Raw genomic sequence first — 25000 nt, forward strand, 5'->3', positions numbered from 1 at the left:
CACACACACACACACGCACACACACACACACACACACACACACACACACACACACACACACACACACACACACACACACACACACACACACACACACACACACCATTATTGCTCAACGGAGGCATGGCAGAGACGCTCCAAAATGCAGACAGAAATACATCAGTTCACACATATCCATTAACAGTCAGGTGTTATGCCGGTTTTTAATGGGTTTGTTTTGCTCCCATTGGTGGAATGCGGTTATGCTCTGTCTATCTATCACAGCAGCAGCACAGGTGCACATTGGGAGCAAAGGTACAAGATTAGATCGACACAATGGAGAAGATTGCGAAGATGAGATCAAAACTATGAAGCAAAAGAGCCTGCCAAGAGTATGCAGTGCCATAATCAGAGGGAAGGAAAAGACGGAGAGAGAACAAAAGAGATAGAGAGAGAGAGAGAGAGAGAGAGAGAGAGAGAGAGAGAGAGAGAGAGAGAGAGAGAGAGAGAGAGAGAGAGAGAGAGAGAACAAAAAGAAAGGAAAATAGAAAGTGTGTAGTGTGAATGGTAGTATACAGTAGCAGCAAGAGAAAGACTGGAAAACAATATGATAACGAGAAAGGGGGGGAGAGAAGGCTTTCTCGTGAAAGAAGGTGAAGGATGGAGAGGAGAAAACAGGTGATTAAACAAGACATGGTAAAACAAAGAGGTCTAGAATAAAGAGAGATATCAAGGAAAAGACAACAATATAAAGAAAGAGGTGGAAAGAACAACATAGATTGTTGTGCAAATGACAAACATGTCCATTTAGTTGTAAAATATATACAAATATTTTTCTCGTTAAAATCTCCATTAAAATAGCAAGCCTGTGGGAAAAGCTATGTCACCAACCCGCTAGCTCTCGTAAACACGCATTAGCATTAAAATCAGTCCACTTAATCTCTCTCCAAGCCTTGTCTAGGCTTTTACTTTCGTCGCCTCTCTTAGAGTGCATGGGGGTACTGAAGGTGAGACGCAGACCATCAGTCACTGTCAAGATAGACACTGCAATGTCCCTCTCAGCTCCTCATACCGTTTTTGTGTTGTTAAATGGCAGACTGTGTTTTTTTAATATATATATTTATTTATTTTTTAACTTGTAATACCTTTATTCACTAGTGAAAGTGAAGTGAATGCCTGGATATGAGTGGGAGAGAGAGATTAGGGCTGTGAAATGACCCAGTCCGGATTCGAACCTGGGTCCTCCTCATGGACATTACGAGCGGCACATTCAGGGTACGGTGCTACAGCGCAGTGAGCCGCAGCACATTACCCCCTAGACTTTGTTTTTAACCCTTACAAATTTGGAATTTAAGGAGTTAGGTGAGGTCGTGTTTTTCACTCTGATTATATTATTGCAGAGGATTTCAGGATTACAACCACATTAGTCACTTAAGCGCGGATGTGTTCAGATCGATTAAATGCTTCAACGAATGTGACAGAATGTGAAAGCAGATCACCTGAAAGGCCCCCAACCTTAAAAAAGTGAAGTGTCTCTCAACAATTTTGGCTCAACAACTTTCACAGACACGGCACATTAAAACTAAAACTTTTGCTGCCCACGTTCTGGAAGGCGATAAATGGAAAGACACGCTGTACAGTAAGTCGGAGAAGATAATTGGTTTCTAAAGTCGTTCTGACCAAGTGCCAAATGCATGGCAAAGCCTAATGTGGATATCTGTGGTGGAAAAATGCGAGACTAATTTGTGGCCCGCTCGCTAATTAACAATCAGCAAGGCCAATGGGTTTATTATAGGGCTGCACGATATCAGAAAACAAAATTGATACGCAATAACAGTGATATTTAAACGATATTTAGAAATACAGTGCCATGAGAAAGTTTGGGCACCCTGTTTGGAAAATCATTACATCGGTTTATTTCTCGTTGAGCTTTTAAAGTAGCAACTACATTTTAACATATGTTAAACTATAGAGAAACTGTAAAATTGTCTCTGTATTAAAATTCTTCCACTGCTGAAATATTTTTCTTTCCCTACAGTTTAACATATGTTAAAATGAAGTTGCTACTAGCCGAGTGTTTTTCTTGTCACTAATGGCTTTGGTCATGGCAGGCTTCTTGCGCATTTGTTGACATTCAGCAAGTGATTGACCTGCACAGAAATGTTTTAAGTCATTTTTAAGTCATACGCATATCGCCATTCTTGATATTGCAATTTCGATACATTTTCGATATATTGTGCAACCCTAGTTTATTAGTCAGAGAAGTCTGTTGTCCTTAGCTGCTCCTCTTTCTAATGCAGACTGTGGTAAGCATTATAACTTAATTAAATTACGAAACAATGAAACTATTGTAGTAACTTGATAGAAAAAATAAGTTCCACTTACAGTGATGAATCTGTGTCCCTCCAGTCTTGCGTTCATTGCTAAGGCATGGGATGTGTTGTTGGTTTTGTTTGTTCCTCTGTGTTTTGTAACGTCGTTGGCTATGTTAAAAATATTCATAAACTGAGTTGATCTGATTGTCGTCTAGTCATTCGCAGTTGCTACTACACACACCAAAGTTGTGTCTTTCAAGAAAACGTACTTTACGTTTTAGAGACTGCTTCATCTACTGTATCTACACATACATTCCCGAATCTTTCCCTTACAAAAAGTCAGAGACTGAATCCCCTCTACCTCACAACTACTGTATGTTTTTAAATCTATTCCTGGTCTAGTGGAAGGTGTGCACATCCACCAGGAAAGCATCAGCAAAACTATGTAGAAGGGGGGAAGGATCTGCACACTGCTTGCAAAAGACTTAATTTATTTGGAGCAACGTTACGGTCATAGATCTTCTTCAGGTATCTTTAAATCTATTCCTGCCACGACTGTGTCTCTCCACGTCAGGTTGCGGTCCACTGTGCGCACCCATCGCTGTGTGCCAGGACAAGGAACCAGCAGCGGTGAACGGGACAGCGAGGTCCACCACACCGCCCCCCTTGTGCCCGCCTACGACCCCCCAGCAGAAAGAACAGCAGCAGTGGTGCCCGTACCAGGAGCGCTGCCTTCCCGTGGGCACCCCTTGCCACCCGGCCTCCTGCTTCAACTGCTCCGGGGTGGAGCCCTTGCCCCCCGGCACGCGGAGGCCCGAGTACAAACTGTTGAACGAGGTGGTCTTCACCCTGCCTTCCGGAGCCTCCACACATCAGCTGGTGAGTGGTGTACCAACTTTGCCATACGAGACATTATGTTCAGAGACTATACACATACATATATGATGTAAACAACACAACTGGTGAGTGGCATGGCGTCAACCTCTGTCTTACCAGATGTACGTACAATGTACCGCATGGTAATTAACTTGCTTACATTACGTCACATTACAATACATTGTATGAAATTGTGATATGTACGTAGCACCCATTTTGACATGCCAGAGGTACCATGGCTACAGTATAACAGTGTCCAAGGCAAATGATACACACATGATAATTCATAATCTGATGTTTTCATTTTTATTATGTGTCCTGTTCAACCCCACCAGCTGCAAGAAGGCGTGGAGGACCTCCTGGTGTATCCCGGCGACTTCATCGGCCTCCAGCACAACGCCGGCCCAGGCTCCCTCCTCCACTGCTCCCACGACCCCTCGTCACCGTGGAGACAGAGCGTCCTCGCCGTCCGCAACCTCTCCGATTGGACCAGCATCAACACCTCGCTAAAGCCCACCACCACCTCCGACTCAGACTTGGACGCAGACTCAGACACCGCCACCACTACATCCACAGTCACAGCCGAGCGCTGGCTCCACAACGAGGTCTGCCTGATCAGGGTGCTCCACGTCGGGGACAGCCACATCAACCTCACCGGTCCCCGGTTCACCGCGGGTCTGCCCCTGCCTGGGGACTACAGCCTGGAGGTGGGTTGTATGTAATGTATGTTATTTTTTTTGTTTTTGTTTTTTTGTCAGTTGTGCAATAGTCTTGTGATGTGATGTTATGTGTATGTCCTGTCTTATGCGAGTGTTGCTCAAAAAGATTTTCAGTGAAAACTGACAATGAAGTCTAATCGTATGGTATCTTAATCGTATCGTAGGTGAGGTCCAGCGATCCGGACTACCCGGTCACAGCCAGCTGCCCGTTCCAAGTGGTGCCTCCCTTGGGCCTGTCCGTGGTGCACCCGGTCAACCAGAACGGCACCGTCTACTTCCGACCCAATCAGACCTCCTTGCTGGTGAAGGTAACAGTAACAGGCTGTGAAACTGCTAATGCTAACTGTTGATCTAACGGTTAAGTACGTTGAGCTGCATGAGCTTTGCTGTACAAATGAAGTTATTATTAATGCCTTGGAATTATTGACTGTTGCAAGGATTGTCATGGCTCATAGGCCTCTTCTTATACAATTCTTAGCTTCCTGGGGGGGGAGCAATTTCATTTCCTCCCTATCCATAACATGTAATACAGTAGCTAACTGAAGTAGTGAGATGATGAGATATAAAATTCATGAAAATTGAAAATCAAGTCCGCACACCAGGCTCCCGTTTCTTTTCATTTAATGTGACATTTCGGGCAGCATGCCCTTCATCAGATATTCAATGTCAGATGAAGGGCATGCTGCCCGAAATGTCACATTAAATGAAAAGAAACGGGAGCCTGATGTGCAGACTTTATTTTCAATTTTTTCATGTGACTTTGCTGGTCCTGCACCCAGAATATTTTTGAGATGGATGTGCATGTTTTTTTTCTTTACTGAGATATAAAATTCATTCATTCATTCAATCATTCATTTATTCATTCATTCATTTCTTCAAGGTTCATTCCCAGCATCGGGCGACGGTCAAGTGGCAGGGAAGTGACACCATCTATCAATTCCAGCCCTTCTGCCCCCCAGAGCTGGTGGCTAAGGTGAGTAGTGGAAGAGGCATGCTCACTCTAACACTTGTTAATAGCCCTTTAAGGCTTCCAACTGGTTGCTGAATCACTCATTAAAAATAGAGATGTCCGATAATATCGGCCCACCGATATTATCGGCCCGCTAATACATAAAAATGTAATATCGGTCAATATCGGTATCGGATTTTTGACTTATCAAAACCGATATAATAATGCTTGAATTAATGTACACTTTTGTCCTTAATTATATTTCTATTTTGCACAGACAATGTTAATATTTGGAAAGCTTTGTTGCATTCGAGAATGCATCTAGTGGGCCGATACAATAAAATTAAGCATATTTTGTTCCACAACAGGAGATGTGTAATGTTACCTAAAATTTGTTTTGAGGAAAAATAACCCACATATATCGACATCGGTATCGGCCGATATCGGAATCGAAAATTGAGAGTTGGACAATATCGGCATATCGGATATCGGCAAAAAAGCCAATATCGAACATCTCTAATTAAAAAATATTCAAATTGAACAAGGAACAAGACTCCTCCTGTATTTTGACCTATTAGCCCCTTTGCGCAAACATGTAATGACCAAGTAATGTAATGTAATGACGAAGTCTAAATCCTCTTCTGTCGGCAATGCCATATCAATGATGTTATGATGTTGTTCAGTTTTTTGTGCAAACAGCTAACGGCCCCGTCTTCACAAAGAGACTACAAATATTTGACCACTTCGCTTCTTCTTCATTTACTTTACATTAGATTGCACTTAGTTGCCGCTTTTTTTATCCAATGCGGCTTACCGGTACAGATATTACAGGCCATTAGTTACAGTCCCTGGAGCAATGTGGAGTTAGGTGCCTTGCTCAAGGAGGCTTCAGCCATGGATGGAGGTGTAGGGAGTGGTAAGGGCAGAATATGAACCTGCAATCCTGTGAGCTACAGTCCCAACTCCCTAACCATTACACCACGGCTGGCTGCCCACATTATTTCCAGGTGCTGGAGTGCAAGCAGCCCGACCCGACCAACGAGACGTGGTACGCCTGGCTGGACCTGCATCTGCCGGACTCCCCGTCCCCGGCAATGACGGTGATGGGCCCCGTGGCGGTGGAGCTGACGGCCACCAGCGAGGTGACCACGGACCATCTGCGGATCAAGGCCCGCGTGGAGCTGCCCCTCAGGGGGCTGCAGATACAGCCGCACCCCAGCCAACGGGTCCTCATGCTGTCCGTGGTGGTAAGAGTCTGAGGTCTTTTTTTGTTTATGTTTTTTTGGGGCTTTTTGGCCTTTATTATTCCAGGACAGTTGTGAGAGTAGACAGGAAATGACCCCGGCCGGACTCGAACCGGGGTCCCCGTGGGCAATGTAATCACAAATGTGGGGGGCTTAGCGCGCTGCGCCTCAGTATCATTTGCTTGTAGTCCCATCGCAGAGTAAAATTTAACATAAACAATTTAGAGAAACAAAATACGAAATACTACTTTATTCTATTCTATTCTATTCTATTCTATTCTATTCTATTCTATTCCTTTATTTTTATTATCACAAAGCCTTTTTGTAACTGACAAGTTTTTCATGTTTTTATAAACTTTTCCAGAGCTACACAGCCATGGTGGAAGGAGGTACCGATGCCAGCTTCAAGTGGACGGTGGACGACAAACCTTACTTCACCTACTACAACACCGTCTTTAATGTCATCTACCAAAACGCAGCCATCTACAAGCTAACGGTAAACACCCACACCTACTACAACACGGTCTTTAATGTCATCTACCAAAACGCAGTCATCTGCAAGCTAACGGTAAACACCTGTTAACAGTAGAAGCACTAGCTCTTTCTCTAACGGTAAACACCCACACCTTCTACAACACAGTCTTTAATGTAATCTACCAAAACGCAGCCATCTACAAGCTAATGGTAAACACCCACACCTACAACACCGTCTTTAATGTCATCTACCGAAAAACGCAGCCATCTGCAAGCTAACGGTAAACACCCATTATACTACACCAGCCTGTTAAGAGTAGAAGCGCTAGCCCAAGTTCTTTGCCTTTACCTCACTTTTATAATGTTTACATTATGTTTAATGGACGTTGTTATCTAAAGCGACTTAAAAATGAGGACATGATTAATAACATGTACAGTAATGCTTGAGGAAAAAAAAAAAAAACACAAGCCCTGCTTGGCCTACGTTTTTCTTGAGTGCATTATGCGGGGGACACATACACACGAATTTGGCCAAGTGACGTGATCTTCGCCATTCATTCTTATGAGGGAGGCGAAGTGGGGCAAAGGCAATCGAATAGGGGTGAAGTGAAAATATTCAGGTTTGATATTATGCAAATGAGGAGTGAATTTCGCTACTGGACCCAGGCCCATTGGCTCAAGAGCCAAGATGGCCCTGACACCTAATGCCTTGTTCAGACCAAGAGTGACTTACGCTAACGGAGCGACAGAAGTTATTCTTTCTCTATAGAGGCCAAGCGACCAGTGCTACGAGAGCGAATTCGCCAGGGGCGAAGCGAATTGAGCGACTACAGGGAATTTTAACGATTAAAGTCAAGCTACTCTTATGGTATTGAGCTATGACGCAGTTCGGTGAAAAACAATTGGAATGTTCATATAAACAAATGTCCCAGGCTGTCAAGCCAGATCCGTTGTGCGATTAGCTAAATCAAACATGTCAATGCCGCGTCCAGAGCAAATACAGTGAATTCAAGACGAAACTTCTTCTGCTACCTCCGCTACCAGGCAGCGTAGTTCGCTCTTGGTCTGAATGAGGCATAAGCCTCCGCCCTACAAAACACACTATGAGTCTCATATTGTGGTCAAATTGCAATTTTAACTACCGTATTGTCACATTTTCTCGGGGGAGAAAACCCCGAACCCCCGACAACAAAGTCCCTCTAACAACTTTGGAAGGCAACCAAATGTATTTAAACCTCACAGTGCCATGGCGGAAGCCCTTTCTTGTTATCTGGCCCAGGGGCCCATGGAATCAGTTTTGCCAGATTGGGCGGTTGCCCAATTGGGCTGCTTGGGATGGCCGTCTGTGGGTAAAAACGGGAAAAATGGCAATTTTTTCTGCAGTTTTATGCCCATAGGAATCAATGCAATGTGTTGAAATTGGGTGGAATTTAGCGATTTTTTGCGTTTTTTGAGAACCTTTCGGGCAGGATTTGGACAGACACATCTGGCAACACTGCATGGAATCCTAATCCCTCCCTGGTTCTCCTGTTGCAGGTGACGGCCGTCAACCACGTGAGCAGCCTGACGGAGCATTTCAACGTGACGGTGGACCAGATGAGCCCCATGAGTGACATCACCGTAGTGGGCAGGCCCAGCATCGTCACCCAGGGCTCCAACCTCAACCTCTCCGCGTCGGTCATACTGGACATATCAGTGGACGCCACTTTCAGGTAACTCACAATACATGGATTTCACATGCTTACAAACACTTGGCATTGCGCAGACAAGAATTCCAAAATTCTACACGGCTGGCTGTTGAATCTCTTAGCGCAGAGCCTATGTTACAACCTTACTGTCACCAATATTGTAGTGTCTATGTCTTAATCTGCACTGTCAGAGCAATGTTGTTATGAGGTAGTTGAGTATTTTCAGCAAATTGTGACTTGGCCCGCTGGCGACCCCATCTGCAGTAAGAGGCAACCATTGGAAGTCCCATTGGACCCCTGCACAGTGTTTGACAAAAACCCGTTGCCTTGTCGGCTAACGGTTTTATCCTTTTGCTCGGATTTTGTTCTCTTGATGACACAGGACAGGAGAGTGTCATGTTGCTTGGAATTCTTTGGTATGCTCCCTAAATAACGCTATATCGGGTAGCTAAGCGGTAGCCACTGCTGACAAGGGGGATTTCGGGATCGGAGGCAGCCTCTGATTGTTTGGAAATTGTTGTCACTCTTTGCACTCATGTGATTGTTGTGATACAAGATACTGTAACGTAATTAACAAAGCATATAAAACTATTCTGGTATACACACGATAAGAAATGTTCTCCCAGAAAGTAACCAGTAGGAATACACAGAAACTGCTGCAACTTCCATCCGACTAGAAAAGAGGTTCTAATCATTCACTGCTCCAATGGTACTTCCAATGTTAAACACCTAGCCACTTACTATTTTGTCAGTGGAACTGGCTACAACCTAACACAGCAGCACAGTTAAAATTCTTTTAAAAAGCCGTTCTTTTCCATGGATTGTTGTACCGTCTGACAAGATGCATCCAGTGTAATCCCAGCCTTAAAAATATGACGCTTGCCCTTCTGAAGTCAAGGCATAAAACCATCGAGGCATGACCTGTGCTGTGGAGGTAATATAATTTAGCTATTAGCTGAAACGAATGAAAGAAGTTCCAAATCAAATGCCATTCTCTAATCAGATCTAGGCAAGACAAGTAATGCGATGCCCCCATTTATCATTGTCATTAAATCTCGCACAGTGCACACACACACACAATGGAATTACACCCCAATAATCTAAAACTCTGGAACTCTAAAAGACAGGAGTTTCCAGGAAAATAGACACTAATATACAAGCTTGAATACACAGCTGAAGGTGAAACTGCAGTTTCGTGATCAGAGAGAAGTGAAACGACACGGTGTGCCTTGAAGTGCTGAAAAATAATCGCTCATTACATTAATTAAAAACCAAATTAAATAAAAGTTAATGGTTTTGACATTGTACGGGTAGATATCATTTGCATAGCTGTGCAGCCCCGATTTCTTGAATTCCTATTCCTTGGATAAAGATTTAATTTAATAGGCAAATTTGTTCCGCAACAGCCCCCACCATTAACCTAAAAATTGCTCATTTTCAGTCTGTTATGAGAGATCCTTACCAAATCCTTCAGGCACGTCCTTAAGCCCCATCATCACCATTAAGGATCTGTCTCGATAACATGCACTAGTGTAGTCACCTTTGACTGGGCCCAGGACAAAGTCATCTGAAAGCCCCCACGCCCCTACCCTTTTGTGCATGAAAATCGACTAATGACATTCCTGTAGTTCCAAGATAACAGAAAGCCATAGAAGGTGACATATTAAGGCATTCTTGCATGCACACACGTGTGCAGTACGCACACATTTTTTTATGTATGCATGTATGTATGTATGTATGTATTTATGTATGTATGTATGTATGTATGTATGTATGTATGTATGTATGTATGTATGTATGTACGTACTGTATGCATGTATGTATGTATGTATGTATGTATGTATGTATGTATGTATGTATGTATGTATGTATGTATGTATGTATGTATGTATGTACAGTAAGGCAAGGCAAGGCAAGTTTATTTATATAGCGCATTTCATACACAGGTGCAACTCAATGTGCTTCACAAAGTTCACAAATGTAAATGAAAGGAAACAGGGAAGAAAGAAGGAAATGAATTAGAGTCAAAAAGCATTTAAAAACATTAAGATAAAACATAAGGTAAAAATAATAATAAAATAAAATAAAATAAAACAAATTAAATAAAAAATAAAAATAATAAGAATAAGTAATTTAAGCTAGGGGAAAGCATCTGAGAACAGCTTTGTCTTGAGTCTAGATTTAAAGCTATCAATAGTGGGTGCATTTTTTATGTCATCTGGAAGCTGGTTCCAAAGCTTTGAAGCATAGAAGCTAAAGGCTGCCTCTCCACACTTTGTTTTGACTTTTGGAATCACCAGCAAATTCTTCTCCGTTGACCTTAGTGACCTAGTTGGTGCATACAGCTGAAACATATCCAGTAGATATGTGGGTCCCATTCCATTTAGTGATTTAAACACAAGTAGCATAGCCTTAAAATCAATTCTGTAGCTTACTGGGAGCCAATGCAGCGATCTTAAAATTGGAGTAATGTGGTCGAACTTCCTTGTCTTTGTAAGAACCCTTGCAGCTGCGTTTTGTACAAGTTGAAGCTGTTTAATGGTTTTATTGGGGAGGCCAGTAAAAAGACTGTTACAGTAATCAACTTTACTAGAAATAAAGGCATGTATTAGCTTCTCCAGATCATGTTTAGACATCAGGCCCCTAAATTTAGAGACGTTTTTTATGTGATAAAATGCAGACTTAGTAATAGCTTTCATGTGACTGTTGAAGTTTAGGTCACTGTCAATGAGGACCCCAAGATTTTTAACTGTTTCCCTTGCTTTCAGTCCCTTCGTTTCAAGGATAGTAGCAATCTTTTGTCTCTCCTCTCTTTTCCCAAATATAATTACTTCAGTTTTATCTGTGTTCAGCTGGAGGAAATTGTGAGACATCCATTTGTTAATTTGGTCCATGCAATGATAGAGTGATTCAAGGGGGGTATAGTCATTTGGGGACATAGATAAGTAGAGCTGGGTATCATCCGCATAGCTATGGTAATTTATGGAGTTATTCTCGATAATGTGTCCCAGTGGCAACATATACAGATTGAACAGTAGTGGTCCCAGAATTGAGCCCTGGGGGACCCCACAATCCAGAGACATTGGTGGTGAAGTATGTCTTCCAATGGCAACAAAAAAACTTCTTTGTTGTAAGTACGATTTTAACCAGTCGATCACTATGCCCGTAAAGCCAACCCAGTGTTCCAGTCTATGTAGTAATATAGAATGATTAACTGTGTCGAAAGCAGCACTCAAATCAAGAAGTACCAAGACGGATGATTTGCCAGCATCAGAATTCAATCTTATGTCATTCATAACTTTAATAAGAGCTGTTTCAGTGCTGTGGTAGGCACGGAAACCTGATTGAAACTTATCAAAATAGCTATTAGACATTAGAAAAGCAGTTAATTGGTTAAAAACAATTTTCTCTATTATTTTACCCATGAATGGTAAATTGGATATGGGCCTATAGTTGTTTAGTACCAGTGCATCCAGGTTGTTCTTTTTCAGTAAGGGTTTCACAACTGCTTCTTTCAGACAGCCTGGGAATATGCCTGTTTGTAGTGAGGTGTTGATGATCTGAAGTACATCTGATGATATTAGATTTAAGATGGATTTGAAGAAGGCTGTTGGTAAAATATCTAAGTCAGATGTGGAGGAGCTAAGACTTTGTACCGTTCTATTAAGAATGTCCACATCAACTAAATGAAAATTTCTCATGAGGTTAGGATTTAACTTCACCATAGCAAGCTGGTCTGAATCTTGGGTCGGTTGCACATGTGTGAGTATGTTTGCACGTATTTTTTCAATCTTTCCTTTGAAAAAGGATGCGAACTCATTGCATTTGCTGACTGAGAGGAACTCAGAGGGCATTAGATTTGGGGGCCTTGCTAGCTTTTCCACAGTGCCAAACAGGACACGTGCATTATTAATATTTCTGTTAATTATGTCAGAGAAAAAAGATTGTCTAGCTTTAGAAATTTCTTGGTTGTATTTCGAGAGTGTGTGTTTATAGATTTGGTAGTGGACTTCAAGTTTGGATTTACGCCACTGTCTTTCAGCCCTCCTGCATTCTTGCTTTAGCAATATAACTGTGGGATTCTTTCTCCAAGGTGCTTTTTCACGTCCCACTGTTTTGATTTTTTCGGGGGCAATAACATCCATAATACGGGTCATCCTTGAATTAAAATTAACCATGAGATCATCTGCACTCTCTGAGGTTTGACTTTGGATCTCTGAAAGTGCTTGCTGAAAGAGTGAGGCTGTCTCACAGTTGATTATACGTTTTTTGACTGTAACAGATTCCCTTTGAACATGAGGGTACATAGAAACATCAGAAAAAATGCAGTAATGGTCAGAAAAGCCATAGTCTTTGACACTAGCACAAGCATTAAGGCCTTTTGTTATTATTAGGTCTAAAGTGTGACCTTGGTTGTGTGTTGGTCCTGTTACATGCTGTGTGAGGCTAAAAATGTCAATAAGACTTAAAAATTCCTTAGCATAGACATTCTCTAAGTCGTCCACGTAAAAATTAAAATGTATGTATGTATGTATTCATGCATGCACGCACAGTGAGTCTTTCTGTCTGCTGTAAAATGGCTAATTTCTATGTGCACAACAGATCTGGATTTATTGCCCTGTGGTCACAAAAGACTGCTGACTAGATTTTCCCCTCCACCAGAGCTGCCACCGTGCTTAGCACAAAAAAAAGGAAAAGGAAAAAAACCTCCACAGTTTTTCCATCATGCCCCTGCCCAAAAGTCCTGTGTTTTTGGGGGTACATTTTTCCAACTCTCGCTTCCCCTTAAACTCAGTGTACTAGTATTTGTAGTACTTTGTATGCACCTTGCCTTTCACCTTGCATGCGTGTCGCTTTTGTAACTTCCCTTTTGTTCGTTTTTTCTCACTTTCCTTTGTTTGGCTACTGTGTATTTGACTACTGAAACTGAGTTGGACTTCAATTCATCGTGTTGGCCTTCTCACCACACAATGAGGAGAAGCCTTTTCTCTGGGGCACAATACAGCCCTCTACACACGCCACCATGAAATATCTCTCTCCCTCCCTCCCTCTCTCTCTCTCCCCTCTCTCTCTCTCATTCCCTCCCTCACTCCTTCCTCTGTTCCCTTGTACACCACCCCGTCGTCTGTAAGCTTCTCACCTGCCCACCCCCTCTCTTTATCTCTCTCTCTCTCTCTCTTTCTCTCTCTCTCTATCCCTCCCTCCCTCTCTTTCTCTCTCTCTCTATCCCTCCCTCCCTCTCTCTCTCCCCAGTTCCCTCCCTCACTCCTTTCTCTGTTCCCTTGTGTCCCACCCTGTCGTCTGTAAGCTTGTCACCTGCCCCCCCCCTCTCTCTCTCTCTCCCTCTCTCCCTCCCTCTCTATCCCTCTCTCCCTCCCTCGCTCCTTATCTCTCTCTCCCTCCCTCCCTCCCTCTCTCTCTCCCCTGTTCCCTTGTGCTCCACACCCCGTCGTCTGTAAGCTTGTCACCTGCCTCTCTCTCTCTCTCTCTCTCTCTCTCTCTCTCTCTCTCTCTCTCTCTCTCTCTCTCTCTCTCTCTCTCTCTCTCTCTCTCTCTCTCTCTCTCCCTCCCTCCCCCTCTCTCTACCTCTCCCTCCCTCCCTCTCTCTCCCTCCCTCTCTCTCTCTCTCTCTCTCTCTCTCTCTCTCTCTCTCTCTCTCTCTCCATCCCTCCCTCTCTCTCTCCCCTGTTCCCTTGTGCCCCACAGGCCGTCGTCTGTAAGCTCCTCACCTGCACAGATGTTCAGATTGGGGGCTCTAAGTGGGTCAGCCGCAATGCACCAACGCTTTAGTGGTCTGCACATTCCCCTGCCCTGCCTGACCCTTGTCACATAATGAGCTTCAGAGAAATGGAATTTGACTTTGAATCAATGTGACTTTTATTCCCCGTCGCTAGCACACACACACACACACACTAAAAATGAATTTTCATGCCCACATTGTCAGACTTTGCTCTATGAATATAGACCTCCTGTTGCTGCTTTTGAGGTTTTTGTGACGACAATGTATGGGTACTTGCAGGGATGTCAAATGCAAACTCACGGCTGGCCAAAACTAAAATCTTGGATGAAGTCCTGGGCGGGCTGAACACAAAATACTGTATATATGTTTTAAAAATGGGATAAAATTGTGCAAGCATGCATGTAATACACAAAGGCAAATTTCACAAACCAATACAGTTCATGGTAGCTTAAACGTGCCTTATGAAGTGGAGGAGACACGGTCACACCATCGACAAGTTCATACAGATTATAACTGGGTGCTGAATCCCACATGATATATTGATGAATGAAGGAAGCGAAGGACAGCACGTAGGCGAATAAATAGAGAGAAATCTGAAGAGTGCTGTCCTTCGCTTCCTTCACTCAGCTTAAACGTGCCTCAACATATTCGGTTGTTATAAGTGGAAGATGTTACATTGGCCTCAGTCCACTTATATTCCTATGACTCACCAAATTTCATGTTCAAGGTATGTGGGCCAACTGTAATTCACATTTGAAATAATCTTGCAGGCCAAATAAAATGACGGAAGCGAAGGACAGCACTCTTCAGACTTGTCCCTGTTTATTCGCCTACGAACGTTTCGAGCAGGGCCCTTCTTAGACTTAGACTTAGACTTCTTTATTGTCCATTAAACTTACATAAAATGGAGATTTTGCTTTGGTGGTGGCATAAGGACGCACAAGGACACACAAGACAAACACACATCACAGTCAACACAATAAAGAATAAATATATATATATATATATATATATATATATATATGTGTGTGTGTGTGTGTGTGTGTGTGTGTGTGTGTGTGTGTGTGTGGATAAAAGATAGATAGATAAAACCTGTGTAATAAAATTAAATCTCATTACTCAATTAAAATTAAGAGACAATTCAATTTTACCATATTACTTACTGCTAGAGCAGCGCACAGAGCTTCCTATGCTGTATTACGAAGCACTGTGTTACTGTATACAATTTTAAAATGAATAAAATACCACTGCTAAAATACTATACTTCTTCAGCGTGTAATGACGATTTGATGAGTGCTGTCCTTCGCTTCCTTCATTCATCAATATATTATGTGGGATTCAGCACCCAGTTTTTTATCTGTACTTATAGTAGGCGATAGTGTGAGCACGTCTCCTCCACTTCACAAATAAAATGACCCCATGTCCCCGCTACAGGTACTGACCTCAATACCATATTTCGCTATTGATTGACTTGTTCGTGTTGTTTTGACTTCAGGTGGTCATTTGGAGACGGTGGATACCAGGATCACTACAAACCCGCCGCTGACCAGACACAAGTGTCCTACAGCCCTGCGGTCAAGCAGGTCCCCCTGCACGACACCGTCAGTTATGTGTACGCCCAGCCAGGTCAGTACCACAGCCTTTTACACCTTTACAGGTCAGTTTTTAAAAATATATAGTATTTCCGTATTTGGTAGCACTTCATAATAACCTTCCGCTATAAAGAGTTAACAAATAGTTAACTAATAGTTATTAACTAATGGTTTACTGTACAATTTATAGTTGTAATATATTAAGTAAAATTAGCTAATAGTTTATAAATGTTTTATTATGCTTAAGTTATGGTTAATATTTTAGTAAATTAATAATGAAAGTACTTGTAATAATACATTAAGTAACTAATTCTTATGTTCTATAAATTGCTATGTTCTATAAATGATTATGTAATGACTAATTAATGTATTGTAATGACTTTGTAAGTGTGTAAAATGTAACTATAAATGTACAGTAAACCATCAGTTAACTATTTGTTAACTATTTATGCAGAAGGTTATTAAGTCCTACCTACCCTGTATTTATTTTGGAACTTCTTTGGCGCTTTATTCTGTCAGGACAGTGCTGATGAAGACAGGAAAGTAGTGGGGAGTGAGAGCTGGGGTAGAGTTTGGTAATTACCCAGACCTGGACTCGAACCTGGGTCCCCATTGGAAATATTACCCATATACTGTACAGCACAGTATATGATATTATTACATTACATTAGATGGCACTTAGCTCACGCTTTCATTTATTCAAAGCGACTTACAGTTATTATTTGTCAGGGTATTGGTTACAGTCCCTGGAGCAATGTAGGGTTAGGTGCCTTGCTCAAGGTCACTTCAACCATGGATGGAGATGTAGAGATAAGTCAGGGGGGTTTCGAACCTGCAACCCCTACATTGAAAGACCAACTCTCTCTAACCACTAGGCCACGGCTGCCCCACACATTATTCAACAACTATTTTTGACAGCATGGCTGTCAGCAAGTCTTACCAACAGATGCTGCTTTGCCACTGTGCACTGGTATCAGGCAGGCTGCACTTTAATATCAGGAAAACCTCAGTAGACATGTTGCTGCCCAGTAACTTCGCCTAAAAAGTCACCTTATGTATCATCATTATCATCTCTGTCAGCTGGCTACTGCATACCAACATCTACGTCAGCTAAAAGCTACTGTAAATCTGCTTTTAAATGAAGAATATATTGTAATATTAAACAAGCCCTTCAAATACGTTGATATTTTGCCTTCCTCTCTTCATTACAGGGGAGTACACCCTCATCGTCTCCGTGTCTAACCGCTACGAGAACAAGACCCAGAAGTATGACATGTACGTCTACAGTATCCTGACCTCGGTGGAGATCGAGACGGAACCCAAAGTGCTTCAGGCAGGAAAGTCCGCCGAGTTCGAGGCCCACGCCTGGCCCTCCCCCTATGGGATCGTCTACACCTGGGACTTTGGTGACAACTCCACGAGGCTGCAGGGCCGCGAGCGCCGCGTCAAGCATGCCTACGTCAGCAGCGGCACCTACAACATTTGCGTCACCGTCAACAACACCATAAGCAACATCAGCACATGCTCTAAGATGATGGTGTATGAGGAGATCGAGGGTGTGGAGGCGGAATCCACAGGCCCAACTGAGCTCCACACACCTGTGGAGATAACGGCGTGGCTGTCGGAGGGAAATAACGTCACCTGGATCTTTGACATGGGGGATGGAAACGTGTCTGTCAGTGAGGAGCCAAGAATGGAACACACCTACATCACAGAGGGAAATTACTCAGTTAACATCACGGCGAAGAACGCCGTGAGCTCCCAGTCAGTTGTGATTCCCGTACAGGTGTTTATGCTGCAGGTGCTATACCTCGAACCTGCCAAGTGTGTCCAGGAGAACACTGATGTCGACTTCCGTGCTTTCGTGTCTGGAAACGCCTCCAGTTACCGCTACGTGTGGAGCTTTGGGGACGGCACGAGTAACGAAACGCGCTATGGCTCTCCGGAGATCACTCATCTCTTCCGGGAGAGCAAGGCCTATCATCTGTCCCTGCTGTTGTCAAGTGCAGCAAACCAGGCACACTTCTACACATACATCTGCGTCCAGCCTAAAGTCAGAAGCGTTTCCCTCGTGCCTTTGAAAACCTATATCAGAGTCGGAGAGGAGAACAAGTTCACAGCCGAAGCCGTTCCTAAATTTGAGTACAGTTACCTTTGGGATTTCGGAACAGGGGACGGCAGACCTGAACACGGAACTGCTGAAATGACGGTCATGTACAGGAGTCCTGGCCAGTACACGGTGATGGTCACTGTCCTCAATAACATCTCTTGTAGCAACGAGACGGTCGTCATTAAGGTGCTGAAGCCAGTGGGCGGCTTGCATGTCCTTCACAATGGAACCAAAGACAACAACCTCACCTTAGATCAAGAATACCTGTTCGAGGCTTACTCCGAGTCCAGCGACGTCCTGTACCTCTGGAACTTTGGGGACGGAACACTCCTCAACGGATCAAAGGTCACTCACTCCTACAACCAATCCGGCGACTTCAACGTCACCTTGTCGGGGCACAACGAAGTGAGCAGCAACAGCACCACGACTTCATTCTCTGTGCTGACTCCCATCCAGGGCCTCTCTGTGAACGCTAGCTTGGTGAACGTTCCCCTCAACGCCTCAGTGAACTTCGAGGCCCATCTCTTGCAAGGGGACCACATAAGGTTCTCCTGGATGATCTGTGGCGGCTGCACGGCCATCAACAGCAACCCGGGCAAGAACACCATGTTCTATACCTTCAAATCGGTCGGGACGTTCAACGTGATCGTCACGGGAGTGAACGACATCAGCACCGCCCAAGCGACCATCGTGATTTTCGTGCAGCGGGAACTGGAGGGGCTGCAGATCGTTGCAGAGGAGCTGGAGGACAAGTGTGCACCGACTACGCCATCCATGTGCCACTACGCCACCAACAGGGCTCTTCACCTGCATGCCGTCCTGCACGAAGGGACAAACATGTCGTTCAGCTGGAACATCCTGAAGGAGCAAGAGACCACTCTGCCGTTGAACTACAGTGGGAAAACGATTGAGTTGAACTTTTCCACGCCGGGCACTCGTGAGATATACCTGATGGCCACCAACCTCCTGGGCCAGCTGTCTGTCAACAAGTCGATTAAGTTCCTGGATCCTGTAGGAGGACTTGTCCTTGTGGTGTCGCCAAACCCTGTGGCGGTGAGCGCCAACACAAACCTCAGTGTGTCTGTCAGTGGTGGCACTGACCTCCAATACAACTGGATGGCCGATGGTGCCATCTTGGACTGGTTTGACAGTTTGGTGTATCACAAGTTTGACAGTCCCGGGATGAAGCTGGTGACGGTGGAGGTCTCTAATGAAGTCAGCAGCGAGACGGTGTCTAAATGGGTCAGTGTGCAGGAGCCAATCTCCGGAGTGTGGTTCTCCGCCACCAATGTCACTGAACAGAACTTTGTGGCATCTGGCGTCAACGTCACCTTTCATGGAAAAGTGAGTTTGGGCACAAACGTCTCTTGGACATGGCTGTTGCCCAGTGGCAGAAGAACGGGAAAACCAGCGACATCATACGTCTTCACCGAACCTGGCACATTCCCCGTCACCTTGAACGCAACAAATGACATCAGCGGCAAGGCCGTCTCGCGTGACTTTACGGTTCAAAATCCCATTCAGGGACTAAATCTGAAAACCAGCAAGATGTCAGCCAGCAAGATCGCAGCTGTCGGCGAGAACGTCACGTTCACATTCTCCATCACATCCGGAACGTCTCCCAACTTCGTGCTCAGCATCACCGGGGATGCCTCCGTGGAGCCTCAGAATTGGTCCTACGTGCACCAGTTCACGAGAGTCGACCCGTACATCGTCAACCTGACAGCCTACAACCAGATCAGCTCCGACACCAAGTTCCTACACGTGGAGGTGATGGAGCCTGTGCGAGGGCTGTCCATCGTGAATTGCTGTGAGGCCGCCATACCTGTCGGTGTTCCTAAGACTTTCGTTGCCCAGACGGAGGCCGGCAAGCCCGTGACCTACCTGTGGACCTTTGATCTCCACTTCACGGCCACCCAGAGGTCGGTGTGGTCCAAAGAGGCCACCTACATCCCCACAGAGCCAGGCACACTGACCATCTTCCTCCGTGCTTTCAACAACCTGGATCCGTCCGGTTTGAACATGTCTAGAACGGTTCAGATTCAGAACGTCCTGAAGTTGGCCACGCTTGAGGCTCAGCCACGAGACACTTTTATCAACAAAGTGATAAACTTTCGCGCCTCCGTGGGCCCCATCAAAACCCGGGCCACCTACCAGTGGGACTTTGATGACGGTCACAGTTTCCTGTCTGTGACCCCGTCTATCAGCCACACCTACACTCAAAAGGGTCTGTACGTCGTGAGGGTCAACGCTAGCAATCTTGTCAGCTGGGTGCTGAGCAAGGTGGAAGTCCACGTCGGCGTTCTGGCCTGCGAGGAGCCCGAAGTTCAAATCAAGCAAGCTCCCAAACTGGCCATCTGGCGTAACCAGCCAACCCTGGTGGAGGCCAACGTCGACCTGAAGGGATGCGACCACTACCAGGTGGAGTATCTGTGGGAAGTTCTAAACACTCCGGAATGTTCCGACGATGATGTTACAAAGCCTCCTCCCGCCAAGATGCGCCTGCCTTCCGAGGTGGACGCCCAACGGATACAGCTGTCCGTCCCCAAGATGGCGCTGCCGGCCGGGAACTATACGCTGGTGTTCTCCCTGGCGTACGAGGGTGTGCCCCTCCGAAAAGCGGCCTGCCTTCAGCTGTCTGTGATGTCAGGCCGACTGGTGCCCATTATTGAAGGTAAAAGAAATGAAAAAGACATTTTGTATTAGGACTGCACAATTAATTTGAAAATAATCGAAAATCGTGATATAATCGTGATATCGAAATTGTGATTTCAATCAGGATATAATCTTGGCAATAGTGATCTACCTTCGAGAGCCTCCTTGAAACCAGAACATACTGACAGACTGGTGTTTCTGGCCAGAAATCTGTTCACCTAAGTTTCATGCTATTGCCCTTTACATAATTATTACAATTAATGTTATTTCGCTCATTCAGTATTGGTTATATTTCATTTTGTTATAATTCTTTTAAAATCAGCAAAAGTCTATAATCGTGATTAATAATCGTGACTATGATTTTGACCCAAATAATCGTGATAATGATTTTTTCCCCATAATCATGCAGCCCTATTTAGTATAAACATTAAATGACAATTGAGTATGACAATGTGCTATATAAATGTGTTTTGATTGGTTGATTGATTAATTGATTGATTGATTACAGGTGGAACGTTCCGTGAGTGGTCAAAGACTCAGGATCTCCTATTAAGTGCAGAACAGTCCAAAGATCCCAACGTGGACCTAGAGACCCCTTCGCTCCTGTCTTACCACTGGGAGTGTGTAAGCACCACAAAGGTCAGGACAATATTATTTAATCATTGCATTAAAGTAGTACTTTATTTAAAATATTTTTATATCATTATTATTTATGAGCTGAAGTGTATACTGAGAGACATTATGTTCTGGCAGAAACCTTGCGTAGCCACCTCCAGTGGCACGCTGTAATAGTCATTGAATAGTTAACTACCATACTACACCACTATGACATAACACAGGGTCTTTGGTAGTGCACTACGACTTAGTCAATAGCATATATATAGCTTATAAATAATAGCATATTTATAATGCTGTGTCTTAACGGGTTAACAAGCAAGACCATTTACTTATCTACAGCAGCTGACAAACTGTTACCGTCAAAATCCACTGAAAAAAAACTCTTTGGTCCGGTCTATTGTACATGACGGCTGTACTTTCAGCACAGAATAGCGTCACATGAAACTACTGTATATCCTGTTAAGACGCGGCATTAAAAATAAGCTGTTACCAGAATGGCGATGACCAAGTCGTAGTGCATTACTAAAGGCCCTCTGTTATGTCATAGTATTGTAGTACTATGGTACTTAACACACACACATACACACAGTCTGACTGAAAAGAATATAAAAATCACTGCATGAAATGGCAATTTATCCATATCCATCTGTAACCTCTATATTCACATCCCATAAATTCAAAACCCACAAAAGTCAATGTTCTTCCATCATCTTTAAGGAGGCAGAAAACTGTTCAATGATTTTTCTCATCAGTAAACTCGATCGCAAACACAAGCTTAAACAAGTCAAGCGACTGGAAAATGTTATTTAATGTGAGCTATTTTATTTTTTTCCCCCTCAGTGCGGTCAGAGGGAATACTTACATGCAGGGCCGGATAAAGAAAACCAGGGGCCCCTAGGCTACAGGTGGCTGTAAGCCCCCACCAAAGGCAAAATTCTCAATAAAATTACATAGACAGCTTCATAACTAAGATTGAAAACTCTACCTGACAGAGCAGATTAATTTCTAAATACAGCATCTTGTCAGATTTCTCCAATTATGTTGATTTTGTTCCTCTTTCACCAACTAGGGCCTCCCTGGTTCTTGAGGGCTCCTAGGCTGCAGCCATATATAGCCCATGCGTCAATCCTAGCCTGTGCGTATAAATACAGTGTCTTGTCACATTTCTCCAATTGTTGATTTTTCCCCTTTGGCCAATCAGGGCCCTACTGACAGGCTGCAGCCATATCTAGCCTGTGGTGGGGGCCCCTAGGCGGCAGCCATATCTAGCCTGTGGTGGGGGCCCCTAGGCTGCAGCCATATCTAGCCTGTGGTGGGGGCCCCTAGGCTGCAGCCATATCTAGCCTGTGGTGGGGGGCCCTTGGCTACAGTCATATCTAGCCTGTGGTGGGGGTCCCTAGGCTGTGCATCCATATCTAGCCTGTGGTGGGGGGCCCTAGGCAGTAGCCATATCTAGCCTGTGGTGGGGGCCCCTAGGCTGCAGCCATATCTAGCCTGTGGTGGGGGCCCCTAGGCTGCACCCATATTTAGCCTGTGGTGGGGGCCCCTAGGCTACAGCCATATCTAGCCTGTGGTGGGGGCCCCTAGGCTGCAGCCATATCTAGCATGTGGTGGGGGGCCCTATGCTGCAGCCATATCTAGCCTGTGGTGGGGGCCCCTAGGCTGCAGCCATATCTAGCCTGTGGTGGGGGGCCCTAGGCCCTAGGCTGCAGCCATATCTAGCCTGTGGTGGGGGGCCCTAGGCCCTAGGCCTGTGGGGGGGGGGGGGGGTGGGAAGCTAGGCAGCAACCATATCTAGCCTGTGGTGGGGGCCCCTAGGCTGCAGCCATATCTAGCCTGTGGTGGGGGCCCCTAGGCTGCAGCCATATCTAGCCTGTGTGTTAATCCGGCCTTGCTTCCGCGGGTTAGCATTACGGCTCCTGCCAAACGTCTCTGCCGCTCTCTCTCTCTCCTAGGCTGGCAGGGGGCCGGTGACATTACCAGCTTTGCCCATTTTAAAAGACTACTGGAGCTAGCCAAGAGGCTCTGACATAGTGGTCTTGGCTTTCGCTGCTGTCGTTTTTTTATATGTTCTTTTCCATGACTTTTATGTGAAGGGATGCCTCCTAGGTATCTGGGGAGACGAGTCTTCTGAGCTGAGTGCAAAATGGGCTGTGTGCATGTGTGGTGAGCTTTGTGTGCGTGCGTGCGTGCCTGCTTGTATGTGTGTTACCTGCATGTGTGGTGGGCTTTGTGTGTGTGTGTGTGTGTGTGTGCGTGCGTGTGTGTGTTACCTGCATGTGTGGTGGGCTTTGTGTGTGTGTGTGTCTGTGTGTGTGTGTGCTAGCTTTTGTTTGTGCTGGCTTTGTGCTATTGTATGAGTGTGTGCGTGTGTGTGTGTGCGTGCAGCTTGGTACGCAGTTTGTCTTTGACCTGGCAGGCAGTAGGCATATACTGTACAGCAGTAACGTGCGGTCAACTTTATGGCTGGTGAGGCACTGACTTTTCCAATATCAAATTTATCAAATAGGCCTTCCGATAAGTTTCATATGCCATAGCTTTCTTAACATAAGTTAGGCCTACATAATAAAACATGCTGCATTTCCGTAGAGTGTGCTAAATGCTATTAGATCTCTCACTCACACACACACACACACACACACACACACACACACACACACACACACACACACACACACACACACACACACACACACACAGGATTCAAACAGTGGTTTCACATAAACCACAGTTGCACCAATGTGGACAAACAGGAGCGTCACGGCAGAGGGAGAGGAGACGAGGAGAGAAGAGGAGAGGTGAGGAGAGAAGAGGAGAGGAGAGGAGAGGAGGAGAGAAGAGGAGAGGAGGGGAGAGGAGAGGAGGAGAGAAGAGGAGAGGAGAGGAGAGGAGAGGAGAGGAGGGGAGAGAGGAGAGGAGAGGAGAGGAGAGGAGATGGAGAGGAGAAGAGAGAAGAGGAGATGAGAAAGAGAGGAGAGGAGAGGAGTGGAGAGGAGAGAAGAGAGGAGAGGGGGAGAGGAAAGGAGAGGGGAGGAGAGGAGAGGAGGGGAGAGGAGAGGAGGGGAGAGGAGAGGAGAGGATGAGAGAAGAGGAGAGGAGGAGAGAAGAGGAGAGGAGAGGAGAGAGGAGGAGAGAAGAGGAGATGAGAGGAGACGTGAGGAGAGGAGAGAGGAGGAGAGGAAAGGAGAGGAGAGGAGAGGAGGGGAGATGGAGAGGAGAGGAGAGGAGAAGAGAGAAGAGGAGAGGAGATGAGAAAAGAGAGGAGAGGAGTGGAGAGGAGAGAAGAGAGGAGAGGGGGGAGAGGAAAGGAGAGGGGAGGAGGGGAGAGGAGAGGAGGAGAGAAGAGAGGAGGAGAAGAGAGAGAAGAGGAGAGGAGATGGGAAGGAGAGGAGAGGAGGAGAGGAGAGGAGAGGAGGAGGGGAGTAGTGAAGAGTGTAAACTCCTTCAAAGCCCACTGCTCTCACACACACAGGATTCAAACAGTGGTCTCACATAAACCACATCACGGCGGATGCTCAATGAAAGACACACACACACACACAGGATTCAAAACATGGTGTCATATAGACCGCTGAGCACCACGGCGAACAAACTGGTGTGATAACTTTTGTGTTAAGCACCGGATTATCGTGCAAATGTAGGCCTACATCTACTTGTACGAGGCTACGACATTTAAACAGAGATTAAGCTTCGATATGGTCACCAAATATTTTGGGACTGTCATTTATGTTATGCCTACACTTTGGAATTAGATCAGAGTCTTGTAGTTACACGGGTATATTTGATTTACCTCAACGGTACCCTGTACTCAACTTTACAAACAGTTACAGGGCACATGCGAATCCTGTTCAGATCACAAAAGCTACCACCACACCAGAAAGAATCACGGCGGATTCACTATCTCCCCAAGGGTCTCACAAACACAGCCTTCACACACATAGGAATTTAAACACTGATCTTACCTTTAGCTCGTACATCAGGTCCATGCGCCGCTCTTTTCCTTCACTTTGGAGTTGCGCATGCTAACGTTACTTTAGCCGG

At 45.0% G+C, this 25000-nt stretch overlaps 1 protein-coding gene across 1 annotated transcript in view; it reads left to right on the plus strand.

Moving 5' to 3' along the window:
• The window catches only part of pkd1a (polycystic kidney disease 1a), a 224946-nt gene that overhangs the window by 80162 nt on the left and 119784 nt on the right, over positions 1-25000 (plus strand). Inside the window, exons 10-19 of the mRNA XM_063202618.1 lie at positions 2869-3173; positions 3506-3877; positions 4054-4197; positions 4770-4862; positions 5846-6085; positions 6447-6578; positions 8093-8268; positions 15480-15610; positions 16788-20360; positions 20850-20980. Of these exons, the coding sequence (XP_063058688.1) occupies positions 2869-3173; positions 3506-3877; positions 4054-4197; positions 4770-4862; positions 5846-6085; positions 6447-6578; positions 8093-8268; positions 15480-15610; positions 16788-20360; positions 20850-20980 (5297 nt within the window). The remainder of the gene's footprint in view (positions 1-2868; positions 3174-3505; positions 3878-4053; positions 4198-4769; positions 4863-5845; positions 6086-6446; positions 6579-8092; positions 8269-15479; positions 15611-16787; positions 20361-20849; positions 20981-25000) is intronic.

The sequence above is a fragment of the Engraulis encrasicolus genome, chromosome 1 (assembly GCF_034702125.1).
Source record: "Engraulis encrasicolus isolate BLACKSEA-1 chromosome 1, IST_EnEncr_1.0, whole genome shotgun sequence".
Classification (NCBI taxonomy): domain Eukaryota; kingdom Metazoa; phylum Chordata; class Actinopteri; order Clupeiformes; family Engraulidae; genus Engraulis; species Engraulis encrasicolus.